Source organism: Centroberyx gerrardi, chromosome 23, assembly GCF_048128805.1.
Source record: "Centroberyx gerrardi isolate f3 chromosome 23, fCenGer3.hap1.cur.20231027, whole genome shotgun sequence".
NCBI classification, from domain to species: domain Eukaryota; kingdom Metazoa; phylum Chordata; class Actinopteri; order Beryciformes; family Berycidae; genus Centroberyx; species Centroberyx gerrardi.
In genome coordinates, this window is record NC_136019.1 from 19,199,588 (window position 1) to 19,213,774 (window position 14,187).

The window sequence follows — 14,187 nt, forward strand, 5'->3', positions numbered from 1 at the left end:
AGTTCTGCCTGCAGATTCCAGATGATTCTCACTGGACCGGCTCTGAACTAGTTCACCAACCAACCAGACGGGCAACTGAACCAACCACGCAGGCAACCCAACCAGACAGGCGGGCAACCCAACCAGACAGGCGAGCAAACCAACCTGACGGGCAGGCAACCCAACCAGACAGGCGAGCAAACCAACCTGACGAGCGGGCAACCCAACCTGACGGGCGGGCAACCCAACCTGACGGGCGGGCAACCCAACCTGAAGGGCGGGCAACCCAACCAGACAGGCGAGCAAACCAACCTGACGAGCGGGCAAACCAACCTGACGGGCGGGCAACCCAACCTGACGGGCGGGCAACCCAACCTGACGGGCGGGCAACCCAACCTGAAGGGCAGGCAACCCAACCAACCCTGCTGCAGATTGTCACCCACGAAGGGATTGACAATGTGCCACCACCACGTACTTTAATGGGTGAGATCTTTTCCTACTGTATATTGTTTGATTGTAGACTAGAGACGACATGTAGAGGTTACACTTGAAAGCAGATAATTGGTAAATAAAGGGTCTCATATGCAAGGATATGTTATATAGCTATATACCGTATGTTCTATATAGTGGAGGGTGAACCCTCCGAAATTCAGGTGTCCCACCTTATTAAGCTAATATAAATCTTTATGACACAAATTCCTAATATAGATCATACTTCATGATATATATCAGACAGATCTATAAAAGCATAACTTAAAGCTGCAGTATAGGCAAGATTTTTTAAGTAAAAATCCAGCCGTCTTATCAGCCTAAATCACAAAGTGGGGCTGCAACAAAGAAAAGCATCTCATCCGCACTAATTGAGACATTGTAGATTTTCCCTGTTTGCCCAAATTAAACAAATCAAAACTTAGAGTGAAATCCAAAGTGTCTCGTAAACAGCAGTGAGCAGCGCTCTGTCCAGAGAAAGCTGGACTCACCAACGTTAGATCTTTTTCCTCTCTCGTCTCTTTGGTATCTTTGGTATAAAGCATCACAGACTGGCTGGGCTGGTAAACATGAGCGTGTTGTGAAACTGGATTTCTAGGTATTAAAGTTCAAATTTTTGAAACAGTTACCTCTGGCTGCCATTTGGAGCTGCCAACATATGAAATTGCCTAGTGCAGCTTTAATGCTTTTCTGAAAGTACAATTTTGTTTCTATTGGCGGATGTTTGCCTTATGATGATCACTGAGTGTAGTTCATAGTCTACCCATCTTTTTATTTACCCCTATATCACTGCTTATATAAGAGATAAATGTACAGAATGCAGTTGTAGTTGATATACCACCAGGCTTCTGTCTTACATGTCGCTTTAATGAGCCAGTAAATATCAAACTGTGTTGTCTTTGGCAAATGTATTCCTATACAAGACAACAGCATGTCCATACCTCTATCAACGATCAGGTTCCGTTCCAAGTAAAAAAAAGCCAAAGAGAGGATGTCGCTGCAAAACGTTAGAGAAGAAACTTCCGACTGAAACTTCCAAAGTCAAAAAAATAACAGCTCGGCTGCCTGACAAAAGGTGTAAGATGACTGAAATAATGTAAGTGTGTGTGTGTGTGTGTGTTTATGACTCACTTCCAGTTCAGTCAGTATTTAAAACTCTTAAATATTTTAAAACTGAAAATTGCCTTACATCTTTGTAAGGTTTGATCAGTATGGGTTTTGAGGGCCGATTTCAATACTGATGTTTTTTGTATTGAAGCTACTGATATTTTGTGCCAATATTCAATATCTTTTAATTTGACCATTTTCATGGCAAAAAGTCCTGAAGTTCTAAAATTAAAAGTGTTTGCCCCAGAATTTTACTCTTGTCAGGGTGGAAAAAGTCTTTTATATTGAAATATTTCCTGTAACAATTGACAAGTGGTCTGCCATTGGTCAATGAACTGCAATTTAACTGATTACATTGCAAGTTGAACTGACCATAACCCTTGTTTTCCAGAGAGACTCTGATGGATGGCAGGGAGGTGTGTGTGAATGCATCCAGCATCTTGTTACACCTTGACTCCACTTTTCTGTAAGTGGCCACCACCTGACATACAACTTAAGCTAATTCTGCCACCTGGAATAGTTCAACATGTATTTGCCAGTCTAATAAACTTGCATCTTTGCTGCAGTCATTTTCTTTTAAAGATTCCATATTATAGGAATTAACATTTCCCTCTATTTTTCCATATATGCTCAAAGATGTTGCATTTTCAAAAATCCACTCTTTTTTCCAGGCCGTTTCAGACTAACTCCAGTAAAATGCATCACAACTGGACTTGATCCTGATTGGCTCCCTACTAAAGAATTACTATCAGGCCAGTTGCAGCATTTTAACTGGAAAGGCTTCACTCAGCATTTGAATTTGATGAGCTGGTGTTGTCGGCCAATCAGGGTCCAGTATTGTGACTGTTCTGCCTGTGACGACTCATTCAAATTCATTAAATTTAACTAATTCAATTCAACTTTAAACTTAACTAAATGTATTTACAAATCATCTTGAAGAACATTTTTCTTATCCTGAGCCATAGTATATTTGAAATCAAAATCAGGAAATGTTAATAATATGGGACCTTTAATATAAATGCTAAAATGGCAATGTTTCTCTAGGCTTCTTATCTGATGCGAGCCATTTCTTCACTGATAACATAGCGGATGTACTCTTTTTAGATTAACAATCTTCTTTTTCTGTAAGTTGACTTACTGATAAGAAAATATTACTCAACCAACCCTCCAGCCGTCCTTCTGTAACTACAACTGAAGCCAGTGTCCATCAAGAGCCTCCAGTCACAACGCCTACTGCTCCATGGGACCCAACCACAGAGTTGACCACAACCACGCCACCTCCTGTCACAAAAACCACTGAAGAATTTGCCATTGGTAAACTATGGGAACATGGTCCAGAACATGCAACAATCCGCTTGCCTAAGGTCTTGCCGGCTGGGCAGGAAGGGAGGGTTCATGTTGAGTCCGTTATGTTAAAGACCAAATGTGAGTTTTATCATGAATAAACAACCATTTTCACCTAACATACTGGTACATCCTGCGTAACATTTGAAAGAGAGTTGAAAGTTTATTCTTGTGTGGCTTCACAGTGGTGGAACCCGTTCCCTGCATAGGTTGCCGTATGATGAACTGGGATGACATTGACAGAATGTCCATAGCGTCCCTAGACATGACGCTGCCATTCGCTGGCTGTCCTGTCATCATCTTGTAAGTCCCACTACTATCTTTCTCACTCTCTCACACACACACTCTAGTGTTTGACCAATATGGGGTTTTGAAGTCTGATACCAACACAGATATTTCTGGACTGAGGCTGCCAATAGCCGATACTTATATCTTTAAGTGTGACCATTTGCATGCTAAGAATTGGAGGTATTCAGTGTTTACCCTAGTATTTTATTCCTGGCAGAGCCCCTGAAACAACATTTTGACCATAGGACACAAAAACCCTCCATTGAAACCTGGAATAAGAGTAATAAAAGGTAAAATATCTTCGCTGTCAGGTGAAAACTTTGTAACTCCAATTTTGGTGAAGGATTGCATGCTCTTCTATGGGTTGAGAAAATTCTATAACGCTTGGATTTATGAAACCTTTTTCAAACCAATTAGATAAACTCAAAAATGTATGGTCGCCAAGCTGAAAAAATACTTTTTGTTTGTAGTTCCTGAAAAGCTGACATTTTGGAGATACAGTTTTCACCCGACAATATTCATGAATACTTGCGTGGAATCCAATCAAATTGTCTCATTAGTATCAATTCAGGTTAAGTTCTTCCCATAGACAACCAGTGTAGTATTGATCAATTCTATAATAAATATGGATCCAATCAAACTGCATCGTATCCATCATGTCAGAGGTTGATGACACTGAATGGCCGATATCTGATTTCTAATAAGGCCAATTTTAGCCCCATATATCAACAAACCAATTTATCGGTCAAACACTGATATACAAACACACACATTAATTTGACCTCATAAGCATAATTGGAGCATCATCATATAATGAAAACAGAATAATGAGTTGTTTTCTCTTTGGCACAGTGTCAACCTGAAGGATGGTGAATCCATTTGCGTGGACTCTGCCCAGCCGGGGTTCAGGATGGCTCTGGAGAAGCTGGACATTCAAGCCCACTGAGGAAGCGAATGGAAGTTTAAGTAGGAATGGCATTGGCCTAGCACTGCTGAAAGTTCATTTACTGTACTAGGCTGCAATAGTCGCTTCAAGAAAGATTTAAGTGTGTTACTGATTATGTGTAAGTTGTATGTATTTCCAGCTTCTCAGACGACGTAAGGCTAAGCAACAAGTTAACCCCTCGCCCTAAAACAGTGTGTATGCTTCTCATTTTCCATTTAAGCCCTGTATACTTTGATGCTTGATCTCCCTATTCCCTCATCAATTTCCACCTAAACCACATTAAAGGAAAAATCCACCCAAAACACTTCAACACTGTTAAAATACTAGCAAGGAAACTAGCATAAAACACAGCTATTGCCAACTATAGCCACTAGTTTCTTTGCTAGTTTTCACCAATCGCCTATTGGTGATGTACCTTGCGTTTCTTAGCCCATTTTGTTGTTTAATGGGGTATTTTTCTTATTCCCATGGATAACTGGCCACACGTGGGCGAGGTGACGTCACATAGATATTTTCAGGGTAGCTACAAAGGAGTTTGATAGTAGTACAATTTTCGGCGATCTAAAACATCAATAGTCAGTGTCAGGTTTTGCTGTCAGTCCCTCAGAATCAAAGATCATGGGCTTCTTTCTAGAGCCGCCATTTTTTTCAACAATACAGGGAGAAAACATACAGGGAGAAATCCATCGTAGAAGAGGCAGAGAGACAAATTTCTTCACCAACAGAAGCCTCAATAGACCAGAATGCAATGCAGCCACAAGACATGTTGCGTTTTGAATAAAGGGCACAACCATGATCATAGACACACCAAATGTTCACAAACTGGTAGGCCAGCTAGCTATATGCCCATACACCCACCTTTGATTGAAAGTACTAGTAGTGTAGTTCATACCCCTTCTCTGGGGGTTGTTGAAAGGCATTCTGGGAAACGTGGGAAATCACTAACTGAAGTAGTTCGTAGACGAAGCCGGTTGAGGGAAAGTAGGTACACCAAAAAAGTAAACTACAACAAAAATAACCCAAATTTATATCTGACAGCACAAAAGTATTCCAAGGATGATTTTTACTTGAAACCTTCTCAGCTCCCTCACCCTTTTCATTACATTCCATCTGTGGAGTAATGACAAGATGCAAATGGTTCCTTGGTTGAACCATTTCAGCTAACCAATGGTCTCTTGGAAGTCTTGAGGAACGTTTGAAGATTTTAAATATATATATTTTGAATTGAGATGAAGCATTTAAATCCAATATCACTGCATCTTCAACAGTATGCCGAATGTATGTTCAACCAGGAAACTGGGCCCTAGAGATGAGTATGATTTCACTTCTTGCTGAGCCTGGCCCTGTTCTCAGAAATGTTTGATTTACTGATTAATATGGTAATTTCCATCATATCTTGACATGAAGGGTCTCTTCTGGGCTCTAAGACGCATCTTGAAATAATGGATAACAAGACAATAAAATGGCAAAATGTATATTTGTGTGAACTGCAGTCTTGATATTCTCGATGTAGACTACAACTTAAACATTCATCACACTTTGGCTTGAATATGAGTCATGTGATATAAGGTCAGCTTATGATCATCCATTGGACATTTTGCAATTTTTCCCCCTCATATACAGTATATCTCCATATATTGTGCAGTAGTGCCATCTACTGACTGCAAGTGAGAACAGTCAGCATCTCATGGCTGAGATAAGAGATACTGTAGCAAACTACTTGATGCATTTCTCATTGGATCTCATAGGTACAAAGGACAAAGCTGATTTCTGCGTTCAACAGTGTTTACTTGTTTGAGTACCAAACTCTCTGGTATTCAAACCTCAACCCTAAAAGAATCTATAGAAATCTAGAAAAAAAACATTGACCCAGGTTTGACTTTTTATTGACTTGACCCACGTCTACTGGCATCCCTGTAAATTACAAAACATACAGTCAAGTGAATCCTACTTTCCCCTCCCCCGTTAAGTTGTCTTCCTCTTCTCCTTCCATCCGGCACACTTCAAGGCGGTCTCGGCTTGCTGGCACTTCAGGTCGCCCAGTGTTTCCTCCAGCCGGTCGGAAGCATCCAGAGTGTCCTCAAAGTCCCGGAGCAGGACGGTGTTGCCCAGAAGTCCGCTGTGCTGCTTCAGCCTCAGGTGGTCTCTGTGGAGGCCGTTGCGGGCTTGCTTGATCCTGGTCAGCTCCTGCCTCTTCCTGGCCACCTCGGCCTCCACCTCGGCCAGCTGGGCTCGCTTGACCTGGCTCTCCGTCTGGCTCCACTGCAGCTTCTCCTTCACATTTGTTAAGAGCTGACAGAGTAGACGAGAACGCCACCTGGATTACTTACGGATTGATAGAAAATCTGATTTTGTTAACATGCAAAGCAGCAACTAGAGCAATGATATCAACTGACTCACTCTGATTTTAACAGTACAATCCTTTGATTTTTACCAAGATGCAATGGTTTTCTACAGCTGAACCCAATCATGAGTTAAGACACTTTGCTCCTCTATTCCTGGACGCTATAAAACGTCATCATGGTTTAGTAAATGTCATTTTGTACAGGTTTCTTCTTGAGTAGTATATAATTAATAAAGCAAAGTAAAAGTTGTATTTTTGTGACAATTTAACTTTTAAATATAAATCTTTACACTTAAGCTGCAGGTTTAATCTCCCATAGTCCTCTTTGTATGCAAATGAGATTTGATGACATCCCACGATGGGTGAACTTACTTCTGGGTTCTTCCTCTATTAGTTTGCATGGACTACTGCCATTTAGTAATGTATATAGCGAGATATATATATAATTTTTGATGATTGTGAGACAACACATACTTATCATTTTATAATAAAGTATATTGTTGTGTAAGTAATGCTTCTATGTATGTATGTGATGTGGTATTAATTATGTTTGCTGACGTTTCAATTGCTAACGTTAGCTAGCATTACTGTATTCTCCATAGAACAGGTGAAGGCAGTTGATCAACGAGGGAGCCAGAAAGCTGAGATCAATATGTCATCGCCACGAACATGCTATGAGACTGGACACAATCTGTGCTTGTCGATTCTTCAACCCACCTCCATAGTGCTGGTTTTCTTCTTGCGCAGCTTAAATAGTTCCTCACTTCGCTTTTCAATCATCTCGTTGAGCTCCTTCTTCTCGGCCTGCAGCCGCTCGAATTCCAGCCCTTGGAGCTCGTCGGCAGGCTCCTCCTTGACGCGGACTTCAGCTTCCAACTTGCGCGCCTTGATCTTCAGCTTGATGTGCTCCAGGCGCAGCTGGACCAGCTCGTCCTGCCGGTGCTGCTCCGACGCCAGGATGGCCTCCACCTTGGCCTGAGCCTCCAGTTTACCCAGGCATCGGCTCAACACCGTCACGGCGACGTCCCGCTTCAGCGCCACGAGGGCATGCCACTCATTTTCCACCTGAGGATGAAGATGAGGCAACGTAGGTTAGATTTTGCCCACTTTTCAGTAAAGCACTCACAAAACACAAAATACACCACACTTGAAGTGTTAAAAGTGGTAATCTGTGAGATCCTTATTTTTTTGTTTATTTTGTCTCCATCTTTGGTGCTAAGTGTTCATTGCTGTGGTGTTTCTGCACTGCACTTCCCAGAGATCACCTGTCAATCAAGCAGTGTGGGCGGAGCTTGGATTTTCTGTTGATGCAGTTTGAGTTTCTGTAGGTGGCGCTCTTTTCTTTGTCTGTTCAGCCATGGTGGCTGTCACTGCTCATGCTAACTACCCAGTTCTTCTATTTATTCTAAACAAGCTAGAGGATTTTTCTCCAGAAGATCCACCAGACACCGGGCGTGTTTTAATGAGTAGAGAATACAAAAATGGACCTTTATATATATGAAAACTGCTCTACAAAGGCAAACAGCAGTAATTAGTATTTATTCTGTGTTTAAAGGTCATGGCTAGGGTTTAGCTTTAATATCAACAAAACCTACAACTATAAATGCTATTAAATGTCCAATGCTGTTAAATGTCCACTTCTGTACCAACGATAACAGCTTTGACGTCATTTTTTCCAATTCCACTGCTCATACAATTACTGGTCTATGGTTTTGCAGGGCAGAAAATGTGAATTATTACTTTAATTTATTGATTTGAAGATTTTGGTTGGTGTTCAGTATGATTCACACAGATAACTCCGCCATATCAGAAACACATCACTTTCTGTGCACCAGAGGATTTTTCCCCAGAAAGACTAGCAGTCACCGGGTGTTTAGAACAGCAAATGTAAAAGCTTTCATGAACTGCCTACATATCCTATATGAAGGAGATCAGAATATGTGAGATAGCCTACTTTTCCCAATTTTTTTGTAAAATTTCCAAACTTTTCAAAACCTGGAAATGACCAAATTCTTTTTCCAAGCATTTCCAAACTTTTCAGAACTGTGTAGGAACCCTGCACAGGCCCTTATAATTTGAAAATTAACACTAAGCCAATCAGGGATGCACCGATCAGCAGACATCGGTATCGCCATTGGTCCGATATTATTTTTACTGTTGATATTTGACCGATTGTGGAATTGCCATTTTTGTGACCTTTTTTTTCTAGGAGTGTGTGTCACTTAATGCAACTGTCAAATTAGCAACAGAATACAACTAACCACTGAAAAAGCCAACCAACCTGGCCCAGCTTCTTTTCAGTCTGTAGTCTCAGCTCTTCCTCCTGCTGCTGAGCTGCCTCCGAGTGTCTGGCGTGTTGCTGCTTCAGGTCGGCCAGGACGTTCATGAACTTCTTGTAGCGCTGCTCCTGGTCTGACACGGGCATCTCCTTCTCCGGTTGGCCATAATCCCAGGTCTTCTTGCGGAGGTACTCTACCAGCTTCATCTGCAGCTGGCTGCTGTTCTGGACGAGTTTCTCTCTCTCTGCGTGAAGCTGGTGGATGAGCTGCGTGTATTCTTCATAGTCGATATCTTCGCCATCTGGAGAAGCTGCAGCGGCTTCCTCTTCTTCGGGCTCCTTCTCCTCCTCCTCCTCCTCCTCCTCCTGCACAGGGCTGGTGGTCTCTCTCTCGGGGGTTTCCAGATCCAGTGGTGGGAGTCCATCATCATTGTCGTTGACCTCGAATACGACACTCCCCTCGCGGGAGAGTGGTTGCTCGATGAGAGGCTTCATCTCAGGACCCTCGCCAGCATCCAAGTCCTCACTGGTGGGGATGTTGTTTCCATCTCCATGGTCCCCTCCTGGCTCGGGGGTGTCTGATGGTCCAGCAGGGGGCCCCTCAGAGGCTTCTGCACCGTCAAAGTTTTGTTGATCTGGTTCTGATGCCCCCTTCTCAGCCAGGACATTGTCTTTTTCATCGCCAGCATCAGTGAAAGGAGATTTGCCCTCATCCATGGATGAATCTGCTGACATGACCTTTTCTGTATTCTTCAAATCTATGTTTTCATTCCCAGAGCTGGGGGAATTTTCTTCCTGATCTGCCTCTCCATTCATTGGGGATTCAATTAAAGTAACGTTATATCACACAGAGTATAGTAGAGTAGAGCGTTTTAGTACTCAGAGTATTAAAATAGTCTAAATGTTTAGATTTTTAGACGAGATATAAATTAGGTTAAAAATCCTGCGCTTCTGTGAACAGCAGTTGGTGTTGTTTTGGTTGTCGTGGAAACTAGAACTCGGAGCCAATCACAGGCGCCTTGACCTCTGCTCATTAATATTAACAAGCTCGCGCGGAGAGGCTCCAGTGCGCAGGCGCGCAGTTCTGCCTCCAACAACAAGAAGCAGGAGCCAGGCAACATGGCCGACCTGGGAAAGAAGTACTGCGTTAACTGCCTTGCGGATGTTACAAACCTACGGCTTCGCTGCACCGACTGCCCCGATATCGAGCTGTGCCCGGAGTGCTTCTCGGCGGGCGCAGAAATCGGTAATCACCGGAGATGGCACGGCTACCAGCAGGTCGACGGCGGTCGGTTCTCTCTCTGGGGTCCCGAAGCGGAGGGAGGATGGACCAGCAGGGAAGAGCAGTCGCTACTCGATGCTATCGAGCAGTATGGATTTGGAAACTGGGTACTTCACTTTTATAGTTAGTTAACTTACTTCAGCGAACTACAAAACATAAAGTAGACCTACAGAAGCTTAGCTTAAGGTGCTAAGAAACTGCAAAGAGCCAAACTGACTAGTGGCAACTATACTTTGTAACGTTAATAACCTTGGGAAAAAATGACAAGCAACTTGAGGATGACAGTGATGCTGACTTCCCGTGCTGTCAGAAATTAGGTGTTGAGGCATATGAACGACTCAACAAAGCGTTAAATACGACTGGGAAATTCGGACTTTTTGTGATACCCGAGTTGCCAAGATATTAATTCATTAAAACATCAATTACATGCCTGATGCTCATTTTTAAGTATCTCTGTGCCTTTTTGATTTCTAAAATGAAACAACAGCCATAAAAAGACTACTTCAGTTACAGGGTCTTTTTTTAAATATATATTTCCGACAAAAGCACTTGAATGCCCGACAAGTCGTATTTATGACTTCCCGCCTCAAAAAGTAAGAGGTTGCAAGGAGCACTTGAAGGCAGTTACAATCATAGACTGTAAATCGGTTGCAATACGTGTAACCTGTTGGAGCTTTTTACCAGACATAACCTGGGATGTAGTAGACTCTACTACTACTACTAAGTAGAGGATAAGCCCACCTAAACACAGAATAGAGTTAACTCACCTTTTTTAGGCTGATGTGAACCTTTGATATTAATTCATACGAATACATCATAAAGTAGTATCAGACTGATGTGAGTTACATGAGTATAGGGTCTTTTTAATAATAAAAAACAACAATAAAAGAATGCTTTTCTGACACTATGTGATTGTGCGTCATATTGGAGGTTGTTTGTGTTATGGTGATCACCGACTGGAGGTCATTGTTTATCCATCTTTTTATTTACCACTATATGGCATAGTCCACTGCATCTCATTTTTATTTTAATAACTTATTTTCCAGAAAAGCCCATTGCATATGCCTGTAATATTAACAACATACTGGTGCCAACATCCTCATCAGTAACAAATTGCTGTGTGTGCTGTTTTTCAGGAGGACATGGCCACTCACGTGGGAGCGTCCCGGACCCCCCAGGAGGTCATGGAGCACTATGTCACCATGTACATCCATGGAAACCTAGGCAAGGCCTGCATCCCTGACAGCATTCCCAACCGGGTGACCGACCACACCTGCCCCAGCGGCGGACCCCTCTCTCCCAGCCTCACCACCCCTCTGCCCCCGCTGGACATCAGCCTGGCCGAGCAGCAGCAGCTGGGCTACATGCCGCTTCGTGACGACTACGAGATCGAATACGACCAGGACGCAGAGAAGCTCATCAGCGGCCTGTCGGTCAACTACGACGACGAGGACGTGGACATCGAGATGAAACGCGCCCACGTGGACATGTACGTGCGTAAGCTCCGGGAACGGCAGCGTCGTAAGAACATCGCCCGGGACTACAACCTGGTGCCTGCCTTCCTGGGCCGTGACAAGAAGGACAAGGAGAAGGAAAAGCCCGGGGTGCTGGGAGTCGCAGGGGCTGGTGGTGGCGGTGCGGGCGGGGCAGGTGCGGGCGGCGGCATGACGATCGGTGCGGGTTCCACGACGGCGGTGGGGCCGGGTTCGGTTCCGAGCACGCCCAAACGGAAGATCACCAAGGAGGAGAAGGACCAGAGGGTCAGGTTGCGGGGGCTCTGTCAGTTCATGGCCCACAGGGAGTTCGAGGACTTCTTCGACAACATGCACAAGGAGCGCGTGCTGAGGGCCAAGGTGCGCGAGCTGCAGCGCTACCGCCGCAACGGCATCACCCGCCTGGACGAGTCGGCGGAGTACGAGGCGGCGCGCCACAAGCGGGAGAAACGCAAAGAGAACAAGAGTGTGGTGGCCTCCAAGCGGGGCAGCGGGGGAGGGGGCGGGCTCGGCTCCGGGGTCGGACTGGGGGGCGGAGCCGGAGGAGGGGGAGGGGCCGCTGGAGGGGTGGGGGTCGGAAGCGGGATCAAAGAAGAGGGCAAGGACGGGGAGTTCGCCGCCATCGAGAATCTGACGGGTTTCGAGCTCCTGTCGGACCGGGAGAAGGTGCTGTGCAACTCGCTCAACCTCAGCCCGACGCGCTACCTGACTGTCAAAACCATCATCATCAAAGACCACCTCCAGAAGAGGCAAGGCATTCCCGCCAAGAGCCGGCTGCCCAGCTACCTGGACAAGGTCCTCAAGAAACGCATCCTCACCTTCCTCACGGAAAGCGGCTGGATATCCCGCGATGCCTCGTAACGATCCATCCTGGCTTTTTGACGCGGGAGAGGCGGTAACTCTTGATCTCTGATTGGTCAGAGTGTTCTTGCATATGATGCGTGATTTGCTGTACGCTCCAGAAGCAGATCAAAACTACTGGATTTCACCATTTTTTCAAAGATGACCTTGTGAATATGTACATTGCAAAGACAAAGGATGTCCCTTCGAGGGGAAGAAATGTATTTTCATGCCAGGAGGGCTAGGAACACAAATAGGCCTATATTTTTGCATTTGAATCAAAATATTGATGATGAAGGGGGGTAAGCTACATTTCTGTGGGTTCACAGTACTTGGTGTCCATATTGCAATTGAAGATAACCACAATGCTAACACGTTCAGAGTTGATGTAGCGATATCGGTTATTGTACCAGGTTCATTGAAGATGTTTATCGAGTATTGCTATTTTTTTTTTTTATCCAAGCAGCTATAGGGCAACAGCCATTCCATGATGAAGATAAAGGGGGAATTATGAACATCACATTTCCATTAAATGATGAAGACCTGTAATGGAAGGTCATTAGCTGTCAGTATTTGACTGCTAATGCTCCGATGGGTCACCGAAATTATCATCGCTGTATTTTTCCTCTTCTACAGCTTTCACAATTTGGCCTTACAACAAACAGAGGAACCCCAAACCCCCACCTAACTGATTTTTCACATTGTTATTATTCATCAGTTAAAGCTGCACTAGGCAAGTTTGCACTTTGGCGGCCCGTGCGGCAGCAAGAGGTAACTGTTAGAATTTTTTGAACGTTTGAAGGACTTCATTACCCAGGAATCACGTCAGGTTGTCAGAAAACTGCGCACTCCTCTGACCTACATTGCTTCTTCTTAGTGTGTGGTGGGGGTGGAGGTGGTGCAAAAGCAGCCGGTTCCAGCTTTCTCTGGATGGAACGCTCCCTCGCTGCTGTTTAGGAGTTTCGATTTGTCACTTTCTGTGTGCTGAGTCCTGCCAGTGACCATATCCCAAACCTGAATTAATTAGGGCAAATGTACAGCAGCTCAATTAGGGGAGATGGGACGCTCTTCTCTCTTGCGGCCCCACTTTGTGATTCAGATTGATAAGACGGGTGTATTTTTACCTAGTGCAGCTTTAAATCTTTTACTGTCTACTGCGTAAGAGACAGGAAAAAAAGTTGAATGTGTAAGGGCATTAACCAATGAGATCCATATACGCTGAAGCACAATTCTAAGATTTTTTTGTTTTGTTTACCAAGTGAGTATGTACACTGGGTTAATATGACACCCCTTTATCTTTTTCACTTTATATATATTTTGCCTGCTCTATAATCATACAGTAGCCTAAGCTGGTTTTGCCTCATTGTTAGACCCCCTTATTGAGATAGGGTGCATGACTACTTCTAAGGCTTGGCTTTTATTGGCCTGCTATTTATCTATCCAATGATCTGATTAGGTATAAGTGCGGAAGCTGTTATTAAAGTGTGATCACTCATGTTGAGTTGACAACATGAAATGTATATATAATAGTCGCATAGGATAATGCGAGGCCTTGCTTGTATCCCCTTTGTGGTACAATGCCTAGTAATAAGCAATAGGGATAGACCGAAATATGTTCTTAAAGGCTGACACTGATTTTTCTGAGTTTCCACTCAGAATTGTATTCTTGTCAGCTTGGGAAAGCCTCTGAAACAGCATTTAGACCATCATGGGACACTAAAACTCTCCATTGAAAGCCAGACTGATGAAATAGTTTTAGGTGGATGAGTAAAATCCTCTTACACCACACTGGAATGA

At 43.9% G+C, this 14,187-nt stretch overlaps 1 protein-coding gene and 1 long non-coding RNA gene across 2 annotated transcripts; both read left to right on the plus strand.

Annotated features, from left to right (window-relative positions):
- Nucleotides 1-3,102: 3,102 nt before the first annotated feature.
- Nucleotides 3,103-5,612, plus strand: LOC139913382 (uncharacterized). The gene is made up of 3 exons (XR_011784715.2): nucleotides 3,103-3,222; nucleotides 4,060-4,205; nucleotides 4,248-5,612. It is a non-coding gene; the product is annotated as an uncharacterized LOC139913382 (long non-coding RNA).
- Nucleotides 5,613-9,880: 4,268 nt separating this feature from the next.
- Nucleotides 9,881-12,420, plus strand: tada2b (transcriptional adaptor 2B). Its single transcript, XM_071901375.1, has 4 exons — nucleotides 9,881-10,164; nucleotides 11,194-11,650; nucleotides 11,777-12,040; nucleotides 12,143-12,420. Exons 1-4 carry the CDS (start codon nucleotides 9,895-9,897, stop codon nucleotides 12,409-12,411), a joined length of 1,260 nt encoding a protein of 419 aa, XP_071757476.1. The 5' UTR covers nucleotides 9,881-9,894; the 3' UTR covers nucleotides 12,412-12,420.
- The last annotated feature ends 1,767 nt before the right edge of the window (nucleotides 12,421-14,187 follow it).